The sequence below is a fragment of the Ailuropoda melanoleuca genome, chromosome 17 (genome assembly GCF_002007445.2).
Source record: "Ailuropoda melanoleuca isolate Jingjing chromosome 17, ASM200744v2, whole genome shotgun sequence".
In the NCBI taxonomy this organism is placed as follows: domain Eukaryota; kingdom Metazoa; phylum Chordata; class Mammalia; order Carnivora; family Ursidae; genus Ailuropoda; species Ailuropoda melanoleuca.
The window spans coordinates 11,902,126-11,925,130 of NC_048234.1; the positions used below are offsets into that span (position 1 = coordinate 11,902,126).

General features: G+C 55.3%; 1 protein-coding gene across 2 annotated transcripts in view; it reads right to left on the reverse strand.

Annotated features, from left to right (window-relative positions):
* Positions 1–213: 213 nt before the first annotated feature.
* The window catches only part of DRC3 (dynein regulatory complex subunit 3), a 32,840-nt gene continuing 10,048 nt past the window's right edge, over positions 214–23,005 (reverse strand). For both annotated transcript variants that reach the window (XM_019803674.2, XM_002923125.4), the window contains 10 exons: positions 22,833–22,999; positions 21,254–21,400; positions 17,641–17,760; positions 16,889–17,001; positions 15,398–15,572; positions 10,502–10,633; positions 8,612–8,682; positions 6,588–6,711; positions 1,144–1,275; positions 214–583 (listed from right to left, as the gene is read on the reverse strand). In XM_019803674.2, the coding sequence (XP_019659233.2) occupies positions 470–583; positions 1,144–1,275; positions 6,588–6,711; positions 8,612–8,682; positions 10,502–10,633; positions 15,398–15,572; positions 16,889–17,001; positions 17,641–17,760; positions 21,254–21,400; positions 22,833–22,999 (1,295 nt within the window). In that variant the 3' untranslated portion in view covers positions 214–469. The remainder of the gene's footprint in view (positions 584–1,143; positions 1,276–6,587; positions 6,712–8,611; positions 8,683–10,501; positions 10,634–15,397; positions 15,573–16,888; positions 17,002–17,640; positions 17,761–21,253; positions 21,401–22,832; positions 23,000–23,005) is intronic.

The following is a 23,005-nucleotide window of genomic DNA, read 5'->3' on the forward strand; positions in this document are numbered from 1 at the left end:
GGCTGGTGCTCCTGCACATCCATGAACAGCAATTGTGATGGTTTTTTTTGTTTGTTTGTTTTTAAGAATGGAGAAAAGATGGGATGCCTGGGTGGCTCAGTCAGTTAAGGCACCAACTCTTGGTTGTGGCTCAGGTCGTGATCTTGGGGTCGTGAGATCGAGCCCCGCATCAGGCTCTGCTCAGCAGGGAGTCTGCTTCTCTCCCTCCCTCCCTCCCCCCGCTCATGCTCTTGTTCTGAAATAAATGAGACATCTTTAAGAAAAGAATAATGGAGAAAAGATGACATGGTCCTTTATTTTTGTTTACATTTGGAAGTTCTCCCAGGGTGGGGGAAGAATGGTGCTGGGGGCGGGGGGGGGTTGTGGGTTGAGACGCTCCCGGTAACAGGTGCAGCCGGGGACGTGTGTGGGGTGCGCGCACGCTGCGCGGGCCGACGGCCGTGTTCCGCACAACTGGGCTGGCGAGGCCCTAATCTATAACTTCACTGCATTCCAGGCTGTCCAGTTCGTTCTGCATGTGGTCGATGTACTGGTTGATCTCCCTCACTCGTCTTCGGTTCCTCATGATTTCATTCTTGTGGATCTGAAGGGTGAAAGCAAAGCCCGAGGTCGTGAAGTCAGAATTTGCTGATATTTTTTTTTTTTAAGATTTTATTTATTTATGTGACAGAGAGACAGCCAGCGAGAGAGGGAACACAGCAGGGGGAGTGGGAGAGAAAGAAGCAGGCTCCTAGCGGAGGAGCCCGATGTGGGGCTCGATCCCCGAACGCCGGGATCACGCCCTGAGCCGAAGGCAGACGCTTAACGACTGCGCTTCCCCAGGCGCCCCTGAATTTGCTGATATTCTTTACCAAGTACAGTTTGGGGAAAAGGAGGTCGTTCTTTGAAATTTGCCTAGTTCCCTCCCTCGTTTACTTTAAAGTCTGCGCGTGCCGCTCGTCTCTGTCCTTGAGGCAGGAGTGAGGGTGGGTTAGCGTCCATGTATGTCTTCAGTGTGGAATTCTGCCGTCCTTAATTTTACTGTATTTCTCATCACCAAGAGTATACGCTCCCAGGGGAAGGTTCCCACTTTCTCTCTGGCAGGTAGCTGGAGGAATGGGTGCGGCTGCTAGACCCTTCTACACCAGGGTAACGCTCACTTACCGTGTCCACTAAGTGTGCACACCAGGAGTTGGTCCTGCTCACCAGCTCGTCTTCTCGACTGTCAATCTTCAGGAGGTGGATGTCATGGGACGCCCCGACGGCATTAACAATGGTGTCTTTGTCGACAAAAAGCTGGTGAGCAAGAAAGATCAAATGAGCGAGTGTGTCACGTTCCCTGCCCCCGAGCACAAAGTCAGAGGGCTGAAGAGAAAGGGGACAGCCGAGTGTCCCCTGGCTGGTGGAGGCAGCTGCCCGGCGCCCAGCTTTGTATCAGAGCGTTCTCACAGCTCATCTTCCAGGGACAAGGCCTCCCAGCCCCGAGCCAGGACAAGCGCTGTGGGAAGGGCCCACCGAGACGCTGACTTTGCCCTACTAGTTGGGAGTGTGTTTTCTTTAGGGAGGAGGCAGGTGGCTGTTCCAGAGGTGACCTCACTCAGGACATCTGCTCCCACAGTGGTTCTCTCTTGCTGGCCCCCAAGTCTGATTTGCCTGACACCTGCCGGCCGGGTGGGAAGTGCAAGGCTGCCTGAGGGTGTTGGGGCTGCTCTGAGCACAGAAGGCCCTGTAACTCGATGGCTGCTCACCCCACTTTGTCTCTCCATTGTCCCTCACGTGAACCAAATCGAACTTTGGATTATACTTGGGGTCTCCTGCCTTCTTGTTCCTGACCTTGTTTTCTGCCTTGTAAAAAGTTGTTGGGAAGTTCCCCCCTCTACCAGGCCTAGCTGGTTCTAGAGTCCACACTATGGGTGCTGTATAGCCAAGTGGAATCATTTCCCAGAGCAGGGTGAGGTTGCGGGAGCACTTAGGAAGTGTTGCTTACGCTTTGAAGGAAAGGCAAAGGACCTGAATGTTCTGTTATAGAGAGGACTGCAAACAGATAAATACTTGGGGTTTTTTTTGTTTCTTTAGTATAGTAGTGGTTAACTTAATAGTTTACAAACTATGTTCTATGGAATCTTGAGATATTAGTATTTCTTTTTTTTTTAAAGATTTTATTTATTTATTCAACAGAGATAGAGACAGCCAGCGAGAGAGAGAACACAAGCAGGGAGAGCGGGAGAGGAAGAAGCAGGCTCATAGCGGAGGAGCCTGATGTGGGGCTCGATCCCATAACACCGGGATCCCGCCCTGAGCCGAAGGCAGAGGCCCAACTGCTATGCCACCCAGGCACCCCAAGAGATATTAATATTTCTGAAAAAAAAAAAAAGTTTTCTTTGCTCAAATACATTTGGGGAAAGCCTTGCATACCCTAGGCCCCTTCTGGAATTTTACAGGGCTAAAACAGAGAAGGCTCTGGAAAGTATAAACTCTCTTTAACTTTGTCTCCTTGGTTTGTGAGTTCATTTGCAGTTCTTTTGGCCACAGACTTCTTTTCAGAGAAATGCCCGTGAGTACCTTGTGGGATGGTGGTTTTCCACAGAATCCCATGTAGAGAAGCCAGGCTAGCTGATGCTAGCACGGCCGCCTGGGAGAAATGACCAGAAGTCATGAAGATCTTCCCCTGCGCAAGAAGGCCCTGGGCCAGACTCTGGGAAGGGCTCAAAGATGGGTACCACCTGCCTGCCCGTGAGTTTCTGGCAGCCTGCTCGGGAGCATGTCCTGGTGATCTAGAAGTAGCCACGGCCACACCCACTCCTCACGAGAAGGTCCTGGTTCTTCATTTTTAAAAAGGGTCATAGCGGGTCTCTAGGCTCCTGGCTTTCGGAGCCGCCCCCCTGCTCTGGGGGCCTTGCTTGGACCTCACGGAGGTGAAGACACAGCCCTCAAGACACATTTGTTTCAAAGCAACATCTTGGGGCGGGGGGAGGGACGACGATGACTTTTGTCACTTGAGCAGAGTCTCTGGGGACTTGCAGGTCCTCTCTGTGGCCTGGGCCTGACCGTGCGCCCTGCCACTGCTGCTGGACGCCCATGTGGATGTTCCGAGCACCCAGGGAGCAAGTCTGACCGCCCTTGGCCTCCTGCACGAGGCAGTGGCTCGTCGCAGCACGAGGCTCGCTGTCCCTGGCCCCCGCGGAGGGGAGCGGCGGCGCCACACTGACCTTGCCCCTGGCGGCTGTGGCTGCCAGCACCGCTCCCGTCCCCTCCCTCCCTGCCAGCTCCTGACTTCCTCCTTGAGCACGCGCCTTCTGCTTTCCCTTCCAAAGAACCAAAGGACTTCAAAAGACAGATTTGGCCTGAACTGTGGCGTGAGCTGATCACAGTCACTTGACTGAATGAGACGAGTTTTAACGACATAAACAATCTCCTCCGAGAGACTTTTTATCGCGGATCTGCTCCTTGATAATTAGATAAGAGAAACTGGACTTTTGTCTTCACTGAGGGCCCTGTTCACTCATCCGAACATCCCTGTCTTGCCACGGGCTCTGGGTCAAACTGCCTGTGTTCAAATCATACTCTACCACTTATATGCTGTGTGTCCTTGGGTGGGTTACTGTCGTCTCTGTGCCTCAGGTTTCTCGTCTGTAAAAGGGGACCATAAGGGTACTTATTTTACTGTGTGGATGTGAAGATTAAAAGGACCAATGCCCGTGTGGTGCTTCTCAGTAAATGCCAGCTATTTGTTGTTGTTATTATTATTATTATTATTATTATTATTAATTACTTCTGTACAATATGCTCCGTTTTGTTGCTTAAATAAGGAGAACGTGGGGCGCCTGGGTGGCTCGGTTGAGCATCTGCCTTCAGCTCAGGGCGTGATCCCGGAGTCCCAGGATCAGACCGGGGGTTGGGCTCCCCACTCAGCAGGGAGTCTGCCTCTCCTTCTTGCCCTCCCCGCCCAATGCTCTCTCTCTCAAATAAATAAAATCTTTTTTTTTTTTTCTTTTTTAGATTTTATTTATTTGACAGAGGGAGAGGCAGCGAGAGAGGGAACACAAGCAGGGGGAGAGGGAGAGGGAGAAGCAGGCTCCCCACTGAGCAGGGAGCCCAATGCAGGGCTCGATCCCAGGACCCTGGGATCATGCCCTGAGCCGAAGGCAGACGCTTAACGACTGAGCCACCCAGGCGCCTCTCGAATAAATAAAATCTTTAAAAAAAAATGTGAGGAGAACTCGGGGCGCCTGGGTGGCCCTGTTGGTTAAGCGTCCGACTCTTGATCTCACCTCAGGTGTTGATCTCAGGTTGGGAGTTCAAGCCCTGAGTTGGGCCCCACTCTGGGCATGGCACCTACCTTAAAAGAAGCAATTAAGGAGACCTAAGCCACAGTATCAAGGTCCTGGTGATGTCTCTTGATGCAATTGCAGGCGTTCCCCAAATTACAGAGCTCACTCTGGCCTGCAGAGGGCGGGGTGTCCAGTGGGCTCAGCTGGCTGCCTCCATGAGGCCTCGAGGGTAGCACTCGACACCAGTCCTGCCAGCAAGCCCAAGGCAGAGCCCCATTACCCTAGTGCCTGGGGCCATCGGCAAACCCAGAATGCCAGCTTGGAGTCTACAGTGAGGGCCCTGGGCTGGGCATCTCTCAGGCTGGAGCTTGAATCCAGACTCTGGTCCTCCCAAGCAGTGTCACCTCGTGCGGCCTACCAAACTTCTCTGAGACGCAGTCTTACCCAATGTTCTCATCTGTAAACTGCGTCGCCAGCCCCCATGGCTGGCCCCCACCAGTCGGTAGGTAGTGAGCGTTCCAGAAGCCACAGGAACAAGTGTCAGATGACACCAGGCACAGACATCCTGGCAGGAGGGAGGGCTGGCCACTGGAAGCACCAGTCCGGCCTGCTTGTCTGCAGCTGAGTTTCGGGGCCCATATTTTTCTGTGTCCCAGTTATTAAGGAGGAATGTTTCGGTCCTGTGCCCGCTGAGCGTCACAGACGTGGGAGGTGTGCCATGAGGCAACTCCAGGACCCCTCGATGGTCCCTCTGGGGAATAACAGAGTGGGCTCTTGGGGGCGGCCGTATTTCAGGGCTCAGGGGAAGTGACATCTCCTTGTGACTGGTCAACAGCAGCATCTGGCAGGGCTTTAGGGAGGGAGGGTTGGCAACTCGGCGGGCCTGCCACCAATCTGATGCCCTAGGAGTCAGGACTGCTGGTCTCTGTCTGAGGGACTTAGCCAGCACCCGACAAAGTGGGGCTTCGAGAACTCCTGGAACTTCAGCGGAGCTGTGGCTGTGCTGCGCACCGTTGCTGGCACTAGCGAGGGACATGGCGGTGAAGAGGCCATCCCTGCCTTCCCTGTGAGCCCGGATTCAGTGTGAATAGTCACATAAGCAAATCAACACACTCATGGTAGCCTGAAATTGTAATAAGGGCTCTGACAGCAATAAATGGGGTATGTGATAGAGAGACTGGCTTTCCAGGAACGTGATGAGGGACGGCCTCTCCGAGGAGCTGCCATTTGAGGTGAGAGCCGAACAAGGACGAGCCAGACACCCGGAGAACTGAGGGAAGGGCATGTCTGCTAGGTGCAATATCAAATGAAAGGAGCAAGCCGGGGAGCTTGGGGAATGGCTCTGAGGCTGGGGCGAGGTGGGGGGTGGCTGAGGTAGGCAGGCCAGCATGAGGGTCTGGTGGCCTATGGTCAAGTGACGTGCTTACTCCAAGGGCCACGGGAGGCCACTACTGTGTGTTGGACAAAGGCACAGAATGCTGAGGTTTGGGTTGTCTCCGGATCTCTGGCTGCTGCGGGGAGAACAGTCTGTAAGAGGGTAGTGCAGAAGCCAATGGTCCGGGGAAAGGACAATGTGGCTTGATCTGGCGCTAACATTGGATGTGAGAGCAGCTGAGAAACGGGAGTGGAATGAAGGATGAAGGAATGAAAGCAGGCTCCTGGCAAGGATCTGGCCTGTGTCCCTCCCCAGAGACAGAACACATGGCCACTGGACCCCAACGCAGGAGACCCGGGCAGCCTCTGGGGTGAACAGCCTCAGGAGCTCGGGCTGACTGCTGATTTAGTTGGGGGGCGACTACCGATCACCGGGCGAGCCGGTGGAAGGTGCAGACAGCAACAGGCCAGACAAGTGGTGCTTGGGCTGTTCCCACACCCCAGTAGTGTGGCCCACCGTAGACACGTGAGGGTTAGGAAGACCTGCCTGCGAAATCGCAAAACTTAACCTCTCTTTGCAACCGGCTCTCTCAGAAACTCCCAGAAGCCCCACAGAAATGACCTTTTGGAAACCAACCTGTTGATAAGTTGAAATCACTTAATTATCACGCGTTCCTCTTTAGATCGCCCCACTGAGTGCCCACCAGGTGTTTTATTTGTTGCCCTAGTTCCTCTGGCAACCATCCTGCAAAGGGGATTAGCGTCCCTTTTGCAGGTGAGGAAACTGAGGCTCTAGGAGGCTTTCAGGCTTACTAGAACCACGGGGGGGGGGGCAGGCACCGAGTCTGGCCGGCTGGCTCCTGAGCCTGCCCGTCTCGCCCCCAACCCCGTCCACCGCCCTCAGCCAACTTGAGGCCTACGAGCCCCGCCCACCGCGCCCACGGCCCCGCCCACAGTACTCACAGCGCGCAGGTCATCGGGCAGGTCCTCGTCCAGCTCGCCCTTCAGTATCTTCTCCAGAGTATTGATGGAGATCTCCAGGAGCTTCTCGTGGTGGTGGTTCTCCAGGTCCCGGCACTGAGCCATCGTGCAGCCAAGTTAAGCAAAGGCCAGGGGCGGAGCAGGCCAGGCGCCTCTGCAGACCCTCAGAGGGCCGGGCCATTTCCTCCAGACAAGAACGGACTTCGAAGGGCAGCTGCATCGCCACCGTCACAGCCGGTCGTACACACGCACGAAACCCCAGGGCCAGCCAACCAACACACACACATCTGATCATCACTGCCCCTTGGCGCTGGGTCCCCTCAGAACCCCTCTCTCCTCCACATCTCTCCCTCCCACTGCCTCCTCTGACTGGACAGCAAACCAGGCCTGGTCTCCCCATTCTAGCTCTTTCTCCCCACAGCAGCCAGGGAGTTCTTAATCATGTAGCTAGACTGGACCTCATCCTTCCCATGCTCCTGGCTCTCCAGGGGCTTCCCATTCTCTATTGTGGTGTAAAAGCCTCTCGGAACTGAATCTCTCTCAGGGCCTCAGGGCCTTTGCACAGGCTACCTTTTCTGCCTGGAATGTCCTCCCCACTTTTCTGCCTTGTCCCTGTGGCCCGCACTCAGGTTCCCAGAGGACCATCCCTCAGGGAGTCTCCAGGCCCTGGCCTCTGCTTACTTACTGCCTCCATAACTTCTGTCTCCTTGCAGGACTGTGGGCCCAGGAAGGCAGGACCAGGAGGTTACTTATGGGGTAGAGCACAGCAGTTTGTGCCTCCCCCCGCATGGTAGGGCCCTGAATTTGGGTAGCAGAAGGGTCGATCATGCCCCAAATGTTGGCTCCTAACCCTGACATTTAACCTGACAATCGCATGATAATGGATTTGTCAGTGTCTGCAACGTGGACGTGGCCCCACTCCCAGGGCCTGTGTACCTGCAACAGGGGAGGCAGACAGGGGTTCTGGGGTGTGGTCGCCCCGTGAACATCACTCAATTGAGAACAAATAAGCCAGGGCTTCTGGGCCGCACACAGCAACCCGGCTAGGCATCCAAACCTTTACTAACAAGGCACTATTGTTCTGAGGGCTGGGAAACTCCCTCAGACCCTGAAGAACATTCTTTGAACATTCCAAGCGGTTGCCAAACCTCCATCTTTTGAAGGTGAGCTTTTCCTTTGGTGAAAAACGGGAGGTTTTACGTTCCTCTAATCCCAAAGGTGGAGTCTCCCACTAAACGGGCTCCAGTGACGGGGTCGACAGCACCTTGGTGCAAGTAGGGAACTTTCTGTACATCAAACTGGGGCTTGGGTACTTTTGGTAAAAGGTGAAGTTGGATTATAAAGCACTGACTTGGGGCGCCTGGGTGGCACAGCGGTTAAGTGTCTGCCTTCGGCTCAGGGTGTGATCCCGGCGTTATGGGATCGAGCCCCACATCAGGCTCCTCTGCTATGAGCCTGCTTCTTCCTCTCCCACTCCCCCTGCTTGTGTTCCCTCTCTCACTGGCTGTCTCTATCTCTGCCGAATAAATAAATAAAATCTTTAAAAAATAAAAAAAAATTAAAAAAAAAATAAAGCGCTGACTTTTTACTATCTCTGCCCATGGGTTTAGGGCACTGGTGGCAGTGGGAGGGGGGAGGTGTGAACCCAAAGGTGGCCACCTGGAAGGGCGCCACACTGATTTGCATCCTGCTTAATTTGTGAAAGAGCTGTACCCTTCTCTGACTTTGGTTAAAAGTGCAAGTAGTGGGGCACCTGAGTGGCTCAGGTCATGCTCCCGGGGTCCTGGGATCGAGCATCGGGCTCCCCGTTCAATGGAGGTCTGCTTCTCCCTCTCCCTCTGCCTGCTGCTCCCTCTGCTTGTGTTCTACACCGCCCCCCATCAAATAAATAAATAAAATCTTTTAAAAAAAATTTTTAAATGCAAGCGCATCTCCCCTGGAGGCATGGGGAGTACTGGTGTGCGCCAGTAACACCTCCCCATGGAGGGTCCTCAAGGAAAGGATATAGGCTCTGGACATTTTCAATGAAGAGTGCCACCAAGTCGATGATGTTCCTTTCAAACATGTTTATCGTCTCCTGGAAATGACAAAGAACACAGTTAACATGAATATTTAGACATGAACCCGACTGACCTAGCATCAGAGCAAAAGGTGATCTATAAAAGTTAGCAGATGCCTCCTGTAATCCCAGACCCTGTAAGACCAAGCACCTTGACCTTCCCAGGTAGAGGTCTATGAACTGGCCCTCTCTCCTGGCCTCTTTCTCACAGCTGTGTTACTTACTCTCCAGCCGCTTCAGCTTACTCACCACCCCCTGAAAGTTTAAAGGTTCCTCCAGGCCTTTGCACATGCTGGTCCCTCTGCCAGGAATGCTTGTCCTGGTTTTGCCCTCCCATACCCCCCACATATACACACAGAGCTAACCCCCTTCCTTTGGGCTTCTCAGTGGCATCTGTCCATCACCTCCAGAGAATCAGGGGACAAAGTCACAAAGAGCCAGACTGCCTGGACCATTATCCCAGCTCCACCACTGTTGTCTAACTTCCATGGGCCTCAACATACTCATCTATGGAATGGGTTTCCTTTGTAGTATGTGTCTCGTGGAATTGGGTTTAAGTTTAAATGAGTGACTTCACACAAAATGCCTTGCAGGGTGCCTCAGTAATGCCGGCCGTGACCCCTGACCTCTCACGAGCGCAGCTATGTGCATGGCTTCCACCCGCCCCTGCGGCCGATGCCCCCCTGCATTGCTGCATCCCAGCACTTAGCCGGGCACCCAGCGCCTAAATGCGACTTGAGTGAGGGAACCACAGGAAATGAGACTGTGAGGCCTGCTTCCCTGTGACCGCCCCCCCACCAGGATGGGTCATGCCTCTGATCAACCACAGGGCTGCTGCAGGGTGTGCCGAGGGCACCGGGAATCGACCCGAGTCTGAGCACTGACTGCAGGCCTAGCTGCACATTTTTCCAATGTGTGTAAACACTGTCGCAATGAATAAACATGGGGTCGTTGAAAAGCACGAGTGCACCTGACAGCTTCTTGGCTGCCGGTGATACCAGTACGCCCGAGCGCGCACAGGTTCTGGGGAACTTCTGGATGTCGGGAAGGGGCTCTCCCCGCAGGAAGAGGTCGGCAGCCGCTGCCGGAGCCTCCCCTGATGCTCCGTGAGCGGCTTTCCGCAGCGCTCGAGCCTTCCCCGGCGGGCAGCGTCTACCCTGTGCTGTGATGGGGACATCTATCTGTGTCTGAAGTGTCACTTGACACGTGAGGAACTGATCAGGCGCTATCTGTTGGCCCAGCCATGGCAGCATCCAATGAGGTTCGATTCATCACGGCCCTTCAGACTCCTGGCCTCAGCTGCCTTGTGAATACACGAGTCACTCGGGTCACTCGGGCTGTAAGGAATTCTAGATAGCAGCGCACTGTGCTTCCGAGACTTAGTGCTGAATTACAAGCTCCTCGCCCGGCCCTGAGATGCGGCAAACGCAGGCTGCAATGCGGAGGAGCCTTTGTTCCTTCCTAGAGCAGGGGCCCACTTTGTTTTTCAAGCACCAGACAGCTCCTTGGGTCTAATAAAAAAGAACCACCTCTCCCGGCTGAGGCTCTGGGTTCTTCCAGGATAGAGGGTGCGTTCCAGAGGAATGAGCTCACCTTTCATGCTGCACAAGAATCACTTACAGTCTGAATGATTGAAATGTATTAAGAGCAAACACAGGAGGGATGAGCAAAGAAAGCTTTAGTCGGTCGTGCTGAGTCGCAGTGGACGATTCCAGCAGAGGAATGCCTGGGAAGGCTCCACCTCCAGTACGGTTTTGCAGCTGAATTACTGTGTTCTTGCATATGGGTGGGCGGGGCACGATTGTGCCCCCTTTGTGCCCCGGGGGCCCAGCCTCACCTCCAGCTGCTCTACCAACTGCATCTCCAGGGTCATGAGCACGTTGAACAGCTCCGTGATGTCCTCGCTGTATTCCAGTATCTTCACCTCGATGTTGATCAGGTCGGACTCATCTCGAATGGCGTTTAGACTCTGGAAACAAAAGCCTGTGCGTTAGGAACCCATGACTAAGTGTCATTAGTTAATGACAGGTGACAGTTGGTTTTGTGGCTAAGAACTTAGACTCTGGGGTTGGACTGTCCAAGTTCAAGTGTCAGCTCACCCCCTTGTCTCTGACGTGGGCTTGTGGAAGCTACTTAAGCTCCCTGTGCCCGGAGGCAGCTAGAGCGGATGCTAGCACTGGGTAGCGAGCGCTCCATTCATGTTTTAGCTCCGGTTTTCATTAAAGGTGGCTGGGCTGGGTGGAAGGAGCAATGGCTTCGGAGTCAAGTGAACCTGAATTTGAATCCTGTCTGGGTCACTTATAGCAGTGTGACCTTGAGTGTGCCACCTTCATTCTCGAAGCTTTGGTTTCCTCGTGTAAAGGGGGAGAGAAGTGTGTGTCACAAAGTCCTGGGGATTAGGCAGTGTATAGGAGCTCTTGACTCACAGCAGGGGCTCCGCAAACAGAGTCTCCAATAAAAGGCCCACAGGAGGCATAGGTAGGGAGAGAGACTGGAAAAAGGTCCAGTCATTAGGAAACCATTTGGGCCCACAGAGCACCCCAAAGCTGGACTGTTTGGAATGATAGGATCCTCACGGGCTGGCAAGCACGCTGGGGTCCAAGGCTGGCACTGAATTCCAGCCAATCACTAACAAACATCCTGGGGACTTGGCCACCAGATGCACTGTCAACTTGGTTCTGTTGCTATATGGTATTAGCTGAGAAGGAGGATAGAGTAACTTGGCACAATTCAGTGTGATGAATGATATTTATAATAATGGCTAGCCCATATGGAGAAAAATCAGGTTCAATCCCTACCTCGAACCTTACATGAAAACAAATTTCCCCACAGAGTGAAGATTTAAATGTACAAAGTAACGCCACAAAAGTTCTAGAAGGAAAAATGGGTGGGTTTTAATAAATAATCTCAGAGTGAAGAAGTCCTTTCTAAGTATAACCAGAAAAAAAGACTTGATAAATTATACTACATAAAAGTTTTAGAAATTCTGAACGGCAAAAGCACCAGAGACAGAAAAATGACAAGGTGAACAACGGAGTGGGAAACCTATTTGCAACTCATTTCATTGACCCAGAGCTAACTTCTCAATCTATAAAGAGCTCCTACAAAGTAATGATTAAAAAAAAGAGAGAGAGAGAGACCAGAAACTAAGTAGAAAAAATGGGTTCGAGCGCACTGTAAGAACAAACAGTTCACAGAGTAAGAAGTACGCGTTTATAAAACATGCAATGTTTACCCTCACTTAAGAGAAAACAAACGCACTCCAAGTGTGCCAGATTGGCAAAGACAGGAAGGCTGGGCACACTGGTCCGACAAGGCGCAGGCAGGGCTGCGGAAGGTATGGCCTCCATGGAGCACACCTGAGGTACGACTATAGCAAAAGTAACAACACACAGTCCTACTTCCAGGACTGCGTCCTGTCGATGAAACTGGCACCAACTTACCCACTGCAACACTGTTGGGAAAAGCAAAAGATCGGGGAAAAAACCGAATTGTCCATCAGCGGGGACTGGCTTAATAAATCACGGCTCATCCACGCAAGGCGAGTTTTTACTATTAAAAAAGGAAGCAACTCAAGTTTTGGAAGGATCGCTAAGTTGCATAGATAAAGAAGCAGAGGGGCGCCTGGGGGGCTCAGTCCTTAAGCGTCTGCCTTCAGCTCGGGTCGTGATCCCAGGATCCTGGGATCGAGCCCCGCATCGGGCTCCCTGCTCAGGGGGAAGCCTGCTTCTCCCTCTCCCACTCCCCCTGCTGTGTTCCCCCGCTGGCTGTGTCTCTCTCTGACAAATACATAAAATCTTAAAAAAAAAAAAAAAAAAAGCCCCAGAGAAAAGCACAGAACAGTGCGTGCTGTGCTTTCCGCGCACACACAGGCACGCACACGGACTGGAGGCCGACTGACGGCACTCCCCAGTCAGCAGTGGCCACTGTGTGCCCGCGCTTACTGCACATGTACTGTGTGCCCGTGACTCCCACTACACAGACTGCTGGTCACAATTCTGCCCTGGCTGTGTTCCCCACTGGTCTCCCCAGCACAGTTCTAGGAGGCAGTTACCCCCATTTCTCTAATGAGGAAATGGAGGCTTGCAGAGTCTCCAGCGAGGGGTCCTCATGAACATTCTGCCCACCCACCCACTGACCCCAAGCCGTGTCCCACTGGACACCAAGAGGGGGCGCCTGAGGAATCCCTGGGCTAGTGGGAGTTGCAGGGGGGCGAGTACAGGACAAGCTCCGAGAGGTCCTGTGAGCAACCTCACAGGCAGGGGCCCTGGGGCCTCAGGCTCATGGAGTCCTGGGAACTTCTAAGCTAGTAAGCGGGCTCAACTTGGGCTGAGCATTGGAGGCCCCTTGGGGAGCTCTGGAAAATCCCAGTGCCAGGCCACACCCCCTGGGCTTGGGGCATGAGCCCCCTGTAGGGTCCCTGCAGACTCTGGTGTGCGGGCCGCAGGAGACCACTGCTCTCGGCTCTAGGAGAGGGGCGCTGAGGTTAGTTTCGTCATCCCAGGTGGCCTTGGAGGGTGTCACCATGACAGGGGCCGTGGGGACCGGTGCCTCAGAAGCAGGGGGAGCTGGCATGCTCTGAAGACCTCCACCCTGGACGTCAGGGAGTCAGGCTTGGTGCCAGCAGGAGCACTGACAGTAGCCTGGCCAGTGTCCTGCTTCCCTGGGGTGGGGGGATCTGTTGCTAAGGGGGCTGGGCCCCAGCCTGGGGCTTTAGGAGGAGCCAGCTGGCTGGCGTCCAGACATCCCAAATCCAGTGGCTTCAGGGACCAGATAAATGTCAGGGAGGATGTGCCAGACAGGGACCGGGGAACTGGAAATGTGGCTTGTCCAGAGGGGACAACCGCCACGGAGGCCCTGTTGACAACTGCCTCCAGAGAAGCCGGCAACCACAATTTTTCTGTGAAATCGTCCCGTTTTTAATGTCAGCAGGATGTTCAAAACGTTTAAAACCCCTCTGCAGGCCAAACAAAACACATATGTGAGCCAAATGTGTTCCTCTGCTGACAGGCTTGAACTTCTGGTTGAATGCAGTTAACACCCCTTCCCATAACCCGAGAAGGAGGCTCCCTAGGGTTAAATCACATGGAATGTGAGGTCAGCTGGTGAGGCCATGCAGACAAGAACAGGGGCTGCAGAGAGAGGAGGGCAGGAAGCACATGGGAGCCCATGCCAGCCCCCCTATATCTGAACGTGCCTTACCAGGGGACTTTGCTTGACTTTAAACTAAGAGTTTCCAACCAGGAGTGGCTTTATGGGTTCCTTGAAGCCCCGACACTGCGGGCAAGTGCTCACAGACAGTGACACTGTGGACAGTTGTGGTTTTTAAAATAATTTTTTTAAAAAAATTTATTTTGAGAGGGATGCCTGGTGGCTCAGTCTAACGGTTAAGTGTCCGCCTTTGGCTCAGGGCGTGATCCCAGCGTTCTGGGATCGAGCCCCACATCGGGCTCCTCCACTGGAAGCCTGCTTCTTCCTCTCCCACTCCCCCTGCTTGTTCCCTCTCTCGCTGGCTGTCTCTCTCTCCGTCAAATAAATAAATAAAATCTTAAAAAAAAAAAAAAAGAATCGGTCTTTAAAAATAATGCTAACTAGGGACGTCTGGGCGGTTCAGTTGGTTAAGTGTCTGACTCAGGTCATGATCTCAGGGTGGTGAGATCAAGCCCTGTGTGGGGCTCTGCACTGGTGGGTGTGAAGCCTACTTAAGATTCTCTCTCTTCCTCTCCTTTTGCCCCGCCACCCCACGCACACCCGAGCATGCTCTCTCTCTCTCTAACATAATACTACTAATGTTGGGGCGCCTGGGTGGCTCAGTCGTTAAGCATCTACCTTCAGCTCAGGGCGTGATCCCAGCGTTCTGGGATCGAGCCCCACATCGGGCTCCTCCGCTATGAGCCTGCTTCTTCCTCTCCCACTCCCCCTGCTTGTGTTCCCTCTCTCGCTGGCTGTGTCTCTGTCAAATAAATAAATAAAAATCTTAAAAAAAAAATAGCTGTACTGAAGTTTAAAAAAAAATACTACTAATGTTAACTAAAAGAAATAAGTCCCAGCAAGCACACACGGGCACTGCTTGCACTGAGCCGACTGGCCCGGTCCTGATCAGCTGGGCCTGCTTCCTCCGCTGGAAAGCCCTTCGTCCACCATCCCCGGCCCATTTCTCTTTGTCCTGTGAGCCTCAGCCCAAGTTAAGGTCCCTCCAGGAACCCCTGAGGCTCCCTGGGCTCCCCAGTGCAGTGGGGAGGGCCTGGGTCTGTACCCCCTGCTAGGTGGGAGCTCGCTGAGGGCAGGAGCCATGTCCAGCAGGGGTCCAGCTTACCAGGACCAGGCACCGAGCAGGGCATTAAACAAATGCCTGCTAAATGAACAAACGAACAAAAGAGTAGTAGTTATTGTCACCGCCATTGTCACCGGAGTGGCAACAATAACACCATTGTTAAGTAATGATGACACTACCTTGAGCCCCAGACATGTTTTAGGTGAAGGAGGCCCACAGCCTCACCCTGGGCTCAGCCCTGGCGTGGTGTTGGAGTGGTGGCTGGTGGTGCCAGTAGGAGGCTAAACTTGCGTCCGCCACTGAGCAGCGTGACTGCTGGCAAATGGGGACAATGACCATGGGTCTCAGGGGTCGTCAGAGGGAGGTGGCGCGTATCCCCAGCAGCGGGGCCAGGCTCCTGGGGTGGGGTCAGCCTCTGGAGCAGGAGGCAGGGAGAGGACAGGGAGGGGCAGAGCCTACCAGCGAGTGCTTCTCCTCGAACTTGGCAATCCTGTGTTTGCCCTGCTCCTGGTTTTCCTGGATGGCCTCCTGGACACACTCATTGAAGGTGTCAAGCTCCAATTTCCGCTTCTCCTGCTGTTTCAGGCCATATTCGAAAATGTTCAGGCAGATGGTGACGAATTTGTCCTTGTAGGTGAGTGGCCGTTAAGGAGGCTGCTGGCTGTCTTGGGGGCAGACTGCTGGCGGGGTGTAAGACGGAGGTGGTGGCAGCTCCTGGTGCGGGGCTGGGAGTTGAGACTTGGAGTCTAATGGGGTGCTGGGGTCTCTCCATCCCCAGCCTGAAGGATTCAGGAATGGGACTGGCCTCGGGGAAGGAAGCAGGGGCCATGGGGTCAGGGGTGGGAGGAGTAGAGAGCAGAGGAAAGGCATCCTGGGGGACCTAGAGGGGGCCGGGGAGGGGCTGAGAGCCCAGGGGGAGCCAGCCCCTGCCAGGGAGCCGAATGGTGTGTAGCGCAGTCTCTGGTGTGTTCTCTAGGGGGCACCTTTGTTGGGGGCCTGTCTTCGTGCTCAGCTGTTGCAGGTGCACTGGGGGAGCCTGTGGCGGTCAGGGGACCATAGGCTGGAAGCAGAGAGATCCAGGTTCAAGTCCCCACTCTGCTGCTGCTTCTCCCTGGCGAGCCACTTCACCTTCCTGGGGCCTCGGCTTCCTCACCTGCAGCACGAGGTCTTTGAGGTCAGGCAGGCGCGACAGTCCAGGTGTGAGCCCAGCTCACCCAGCTGGTGGGTGGCAGTGCTAGGCCGGAAGGCCACCTGGCTGGCCCAGAGCCCTGGCTGGTCACCTTCTGCTTAGCCTCACACCCTCCCCGTCCCCTCCCCCACCCTTTCTAAAATGCTGGGTTTTTAAGAGAGTTTCTTTCCACCTAGTGATGGCGCCATTATCTTGCCAGTAGCCATGAAACAAGTGCCAATCACGTCCTCTGGGCTCCAGCCTACCCGGGGAAAGGATGCAGGCTCTCAGCCCCACAGACAAGGGCTCAAATCCCAGCTTCTAACTGCATGACCCTGGACAGATCACCCCCCCCACCAAGTCTAGCTTCCCCGACTATAAAATGGGATTAATCACAGGACCCATTTAGTGGGCAGCTGGGGTTACAAACACGGTTTGCAAAGCACACAGCAGAAACAAGTAAGCATGGGTGCTGAGGCTCAGTGCCACCGAGACACATGTCAATTCTGCCTCTTTGACAGCCTGGCTTGTGGAGCACGGCAGCCATGCTGATCAGACTCAGTGTGGCCCCTGAAATCTAGACAGCCTCTCCCCGGGCCGCTCAGCCGACCTGGCGCTCCACTGCCCCTTATGTACACTGCTGTGAGGAGGGGTTTTAGGGTCTAGGGTTTGGGGAAAACGGGGAAACAGAGGCCTGAGCAGAAGGGGACCTGCCCCTTGCCGGCTGGTGGCGTGGGGCCCAGGTTCTGCCAGAGGAGGTGGCCATGAACTTGGAAGGATATGCCTGAAGGAGCTCGCTGACGCCAGGCAGAGAGGCCAGCTTGTTGCCCTCCACGTCTTCGGCGTACATGCTGTCAAACAGGAAGGGGCTGTTCAAGTGCTCAACGAACGCAGCCTACGGTCAGAAACACAGCGGGGCTCGCGGGGGCTCGGATTCAGCTCACAGGCCCTGGCGAGGCCTCCGTGGGCCGGGCCCTGCGCTGGGCACTGGGGTCACTGGACACTGTGCGGAGAGTGGAGGAGGGGATGCTGCCCTGGGGCTTTAGCGCTCGAAGAAGGCAGGGCAGGGAAGGGCACAATGGGCTGAAGGCTGGGACGTGCGCAGACACAGAGGCACCAACGGAAGGTTGCACGTGGCTCGGTCTGGCTGGAGGAAGGGGTCCGGTGCCGTGCTGGGGAAGGACTTGAACCTTCCTGGCTGCCAGGGAACTGCCCAGGGGGGTTAAGAAAAGGAGCTGCTCTATCAGATTGGTTCCCCAGGCCCTCGTGCTGGAACCCGGCACACCGGGAGACGGGGCAGGTGGAGTCCAGGGGCAGGTGGCGAGCAGAGCAAGGCAGGGACAGGGCGCGGGCCTATGGATGATGGACTGGCTCCTTCAGAGCCGGGAGGGGCCGCACAGTGGACGTTCTCAATCGAGACAGGTTTCCGGGGCCCGGGCCCCGCAGACTTTGATCACATTGGGCCATAAGCTGTGGCCGGTGTCCTGGAGCCAGGGCAGGGCGAGGCGGGTGGCAGGTCCTCCCAGCAGAGTACCTTGTGCTTCTCCAGCTCCTCCTGCTGGGCCCGCTCCTCGTCCAGCTGGGCCTGGATCAGGTTCTCTCGGTGCTTCAGCTCGTCCATGCTGTACTGGTGCTTGCTCTCCGCCAGCTCTTTCTGAGGGCAGAACGGGGCGGGGGGGGTGGCATTGTTCCCGGGGAATGTTCCGTCCCTCCCGGTCACACTGGCCCCTGACATCCTGTGGCCCCTCTAGGGTGGCTGGGGTGTGGACAGCCCCCTAGCGAAGGCTGCGTGGCCTTTTCCAAGCATTCTGAGTCTAAGGTAAATTAGGAAAGGACTAAGAGGATGGGGGTAAGGTGGCGCAGGCAGACGGAGGATCTGTGGGATGTGTCCTGGGGTAGGGGCCACAGTGATGCGTGCCCCCAGCCCTTCATAGCAGGGGTGCTGGATCTGGGATGCGCCATGGGAGAGAGGGGTCAGATGAGTTACCTGGGTCACAGGTCTGGTGACAAGGGCCTCCGATCTTGGCTCTGTGCCCTGCCACCTCTTGGCTCTCCTCCTACCCCTCCCGCTCATCCCCCTATAGCCACCAGGGAGTGCTGCAGCCCCCAGGGCTCAGTCCTCACCCTTCCTGGCTCACTTTACACACCCCAGGTGATCTCACCAGCACTAAGGCATAAAGTACAAACACGTCTGGTTGCCCCATCCATAGAGGACACTCTGGTCTTTACCTTTAGCCCAGACCCTACCTCTGAGAGCCAGGGATGAGCTTCTGAAGCCTTCTCTCCCCCGGCTGCCTCAAGAGCACTGCCAACTCACCATATCCAAGATGGACCTCTGTCCTCCCATGGTCCCGCTGAGGTGGGCCTCTCCCCCCAGCCATCCAGCACCCCACCCAGAGACCCAGGAGACATCCCAGACCCTCCCCTGCCCATCAGACACAGGCCGTGCCCAGGCCTGTCCATGCTAGCTCCTGACCACATCTCACCTTCCTCTCTGGCCAGGACCCCTGTCTCAGCCTCCTAGCTGGCCTCCCCCATGCACCCTGCCCCCCATCTAGTCTGCCCACTGCTCCCAACGAACAGCCAGAACAATTCTGTGAAATGCAAACCGGACCTTGTCAGTCAGTCCCTTGCTGACCTTGTAGGACTTCCGCTTGGGCGTAGCGTGATGACAAGGTCCTGCCGTGGCCTGCAAGGCCCTGCCTGCCACCCTCTCTCTCCGGCTCTCTGAGCTCCAGCCACTGGCCCCCTCCCCGTGCTGCCACAGGCCTCTGCCTGCGCTTGCCTCCTGCCTGGGGCTGTTCCTTCACCAGCCAACACCTGCTCTTCCTGCAGATCCCAGCTCAGGACCACGGCCTTGGGGAAGCCACCCCCAAATAAGCGACCCCACCTTGTACTTCTCCGCCTGTGTCCCTCCCTCTTGGCATTGTCACGTATCTGCATGATCTAAGTGTCTCTTTTCCCTGTGTGTCGGCGCCACAGAGAAAGGCAGGGGCTCTTCCGGGGGTCTGTTCGATTCCAGGTCCTGAGCTTGCTTTCCCCTGTACTGCGCCGCCTGACGCCCATCCCAGCCTCACTCCCGAACACGAGGTCAGTATACAGATCACTGTAGTTTTGTGCCTGACTTGGGACTTGGCTGCAAAGGGCTTATGTTACAGAGTTGAAATCCTTCTAAAGATCTGCTATTCTGGGGCGCCTGGGTGGCCCAGGCAGTTTAAGCGTCAGCCTTAAAGCTCAGGTCATGATCCCAGAGTCCTGGGATTGAGCCCCACAGCACATCACAGGTGGCTCCCCTCTCAGCAGGGAGTCTGCTTCTCTCTCTGCCCCTCCCCCTCCCGCCTCCACCCCTCCCCCTGCTTGTGGGTGCTTGCATTCTCTAGCTCTCTCTCTCTCTCATAAAATCTTTTTAAAGAGATGTTATTCATTGAGCTGTGTGCTTCTATTGTTTTCTTACGTACTGATACTTTAACAAGGAAATTTAAATTTTAAAGTCTCTAATTAATCTGAGCCCTCCTCTCCTCTCCATTCCCACAGCCCTGTCCTCTGCGTCTCTCCCTCCTTTCCCCTGTCCCACATCTCTCTCCCATTCTCCACACCAGTCACCAGATCTCTGAACTGCTGAGCACATCAGGAATTCCGCTGAAAACTGCTCAGGGCTTCCCCACGGGCCTCCACCTTCACCGGGATAAGCCCTAAACCCCAACATGGCCCCGCTGCCTGGCCTCCCTGCCCACACAAAGCCCCACGAGCTCACAGCCCCTGCCCATTCTGTGTGCTTTGTGGGGAGGGCTCTGCCCCTGCTCTGAGGGGGAGGGCCCACTCTCCGGCACAGTCCAGGGCCTCAACTGAAAAGTGGCCTGATGGACACAGGGAGCTCACAGAGCTCACCTCAAGAGCCTGCCCTTGGACCTCTGTCCTCCCACAGTCCCGCTGAGGTAAGCGACCCCCCCGCCAAGCAGCACTCCAGCCGGACACACAGGAGACAGCCTGGCCCCTCCCCTGGGTGGCCTACCCCCGGGCCCAGCTGTTCTACTACCCAAGCCCTTCAGCACAAGAGGCCAGGGGCTCGGGGCAGGTTGCGGCTGGCCTCAGGGAAGGCAGTGATGTGACAGGGGAGTTTCAGGTGTCCGGCTTTGCGGAATTCTACTCTGATACCCTCTGACTTATTATTTATCTTGATGCTTCCAGGCAAGTCTCAGAATCGTGAAAGGAGCCTTTGTTCCCTTACAACACAATGGGGATGCCCAGACTCAGCTGTCTGCCCTTTATGGAAAGTTCTGGGGACTGGGGAGAGAATGCCTTTGGAGCTGTGCAGTGTTAGGCTGTCCCCTGGTTCTATAATGAGCTTTGAAACACACCCCAACAGCTCTCTGGCCTATTTCAAGCATTAGAGCCCACGCTGACTTTCAAATTATTGTCTAAATGAAAAACAAAACAAAACAAAGTACTTGAGAGTATGAGAGTTCAAGTCGCAGGTTCTGGTAATGTCATGGGACAAGAGAAAGCCATGGTCTGAGGAGGGGCAGCTCTCTGACCCCACCCCATCTCTGTGGACCTTCCGGAAGGCCCTGGCAAGCAGAGGGCCGCACACTTGTAAGCTGGCACAGTCCACCTAGACCTGTGCTCTGCCCCGGGGGGTCAGCACTGAGACCTGCTTCTGCTGGGCTCTCCCGGGTGCTCCCTGTCACCTCAGTGCCCCCCGAGCACGGACTCTTTTCTCTCAGCAAAGGCAGCAGCTTCCTGGGAGAAGAAGCAGGCAGGTCAACCAGCCCTCCATCTCCAGAGCGCCCGACATGCAGGGACATCTGTTCCTGCTGCCCAAGGCCTCACGTACCGGGCCTCCCTGTGCCAGTCCTCGGGGGGCAAGCTGAGGGTGAGAGCAGGCGCGCCTCACGGGCTGTGGGGAAAGCAACGTGAAACGGCAGCTCGTGTGTGATGGAGGAGGGCAGGACAAGAGCTAGACGTTACTTCTGCTCTGGGGTCCCGGCGGGAAGGGCTGAGTCCTGGCTCGGCCGTGAGCCGCTGATGGCCATCACTTGGTCTCCCCAACTTCTTCATCCAGAAAACCAGACGGTGCAGGATGGCGGGGGGGGGGCAGGGCTGAAGACTGACTCACAGAGCTGGGAGAGCCCAAGGGAGACACTCGCCATGTGGTCGTCGATGCGCTGGAAGTCCAGGTACACAAGGCCAGGAAGGTGGGCACAGATGAACATCCTGTAATCGTCCAACTCTGCGATGGGGTTTCCAGAAAGCCTGAGCGTCCGCAGGTCCTTGAAGCGCCGCAGGTAGATAACCTGGCAAGAACGGGGGAGAGCAACCCATTTTCCTGGCTGCCGCAAAGCGGAAACCGGGGGCCTCTCCCCTCGGCCCTCTGCCAGCGCGCGCAGCCTGGCCACGACAGTCAGTGGCGGTTGGAGTGACAAGCGAGGAGCATGCTGGGGGTTCCAGGCTGGACGGCTGTCCTGATCAGCACGCCTGGGTGGGACCTTGGGCAAGGTGCCTAAAGTCTGTGAGCCTCCGTTTCCTCGTGTGTAATATGGGTACAAGGGTGCTATTGCGTGTGTCATTGGTGCGGAGGGACCAAAGGAAATGAGCTCCGGAAAGCATTCAGAGGTGGGCCTCTCACCTGCCCGTAAAGGTGGTGGTGGTCATTGTTACTATTGGTCCCTCAGAGTAGGTGGGCCTTCTCCCTCGTAAACCCCGTGCCAGGGCCAGATCTGTTAAATTAAATGGAACCCCATTTCTAGTAACCTTGGATTAACTGGATGACAAGGGACATTTGCCACCTGCCATTTATTCTCCCTATGTTCTATTTTAGTAGAGCGGGGAAAAGTCAACAACATAGCTAATGTTTCCCTTGGCAGCATCTTCCAACGCCCAGACACTGTACTATGCAAAAGAAATCTAGCATGCTTTTCGGAAGGAATTTCTCTCAGTCCGGTGTTTATTCGTTCCACAAACACTATTAAGCAGCTACCAGGCCGCAGGCATGTGCTAGGCCTTGGGGACACAGCGGGAACAAAGCTCACGCAGTCCCTACCCTTGCAGCAAGGGCTCCCGTTCGGGTGGCAGGGAAGAGGAATGGTTTAGAAAGTAAATAACATCGTTACCGTTTGGGGGTAAGTGCTGCAAGAAATTACAGATAGGGTATGAGAGAACATACTCATCAGGGGACACAAAGGTCTCTGAGAGTGGAGGACAGCATGGCCCAGCCCCAGCTCACCTGTTCTGGGGGCGTGCAGGGGGGTCACCCTGCCTTCTCCCACATCACCAATGCCCCGGGCTGACGCTGGCTTCTTGTCACCTCATGTCTTGATTATGTGGGTGTGTGCTGGGCACCCCCAAAGGGACCAGAACTTGTTTGTCTCTGTACCCTTGAGCTTAGGCCCAATGGCCCACATCCAATAGGTCCTCACCTCAGCAAAGGTTCAATTGAGTGTGGGGCTCATGGGAAGAGGCCGAGGTACGAACTGGCCTCCACCGGTGGGCTAAGCATGGGTTAAGCATGTGTTTAAACATGATCCAATCACTGGTGGAATAGTCTGCATTTCTGGCTTTTCTAGGAGAAGGGGTGATCTGGAAAGCCAAGCCTACATTTCTCTTGGCCACAGACCCTCCTCCCCCACCCCCAGCTACTCCGATCACCCGGAGTGTCCAGCCCCGCCCTCTGCCCCGGGCCAGAAGGCTCTCAGGAGAGGCCATGCCAGTCCCCAGCCGAGAACTCACATTCATCATGTTGCCGATCTGGTTATTGCCCAGTGACAACACCTGCAGCTTGACCAGGGCATCCAGAGAGTCGATCTTGGAGATCCGGTTGTTGAACAAGCTCAGGTCCTCCAGGTTCACCAGCGTGTCCAGCCCCTCGATGGCCTCGATGTTGTTGAAGGACAGGTCTGGAA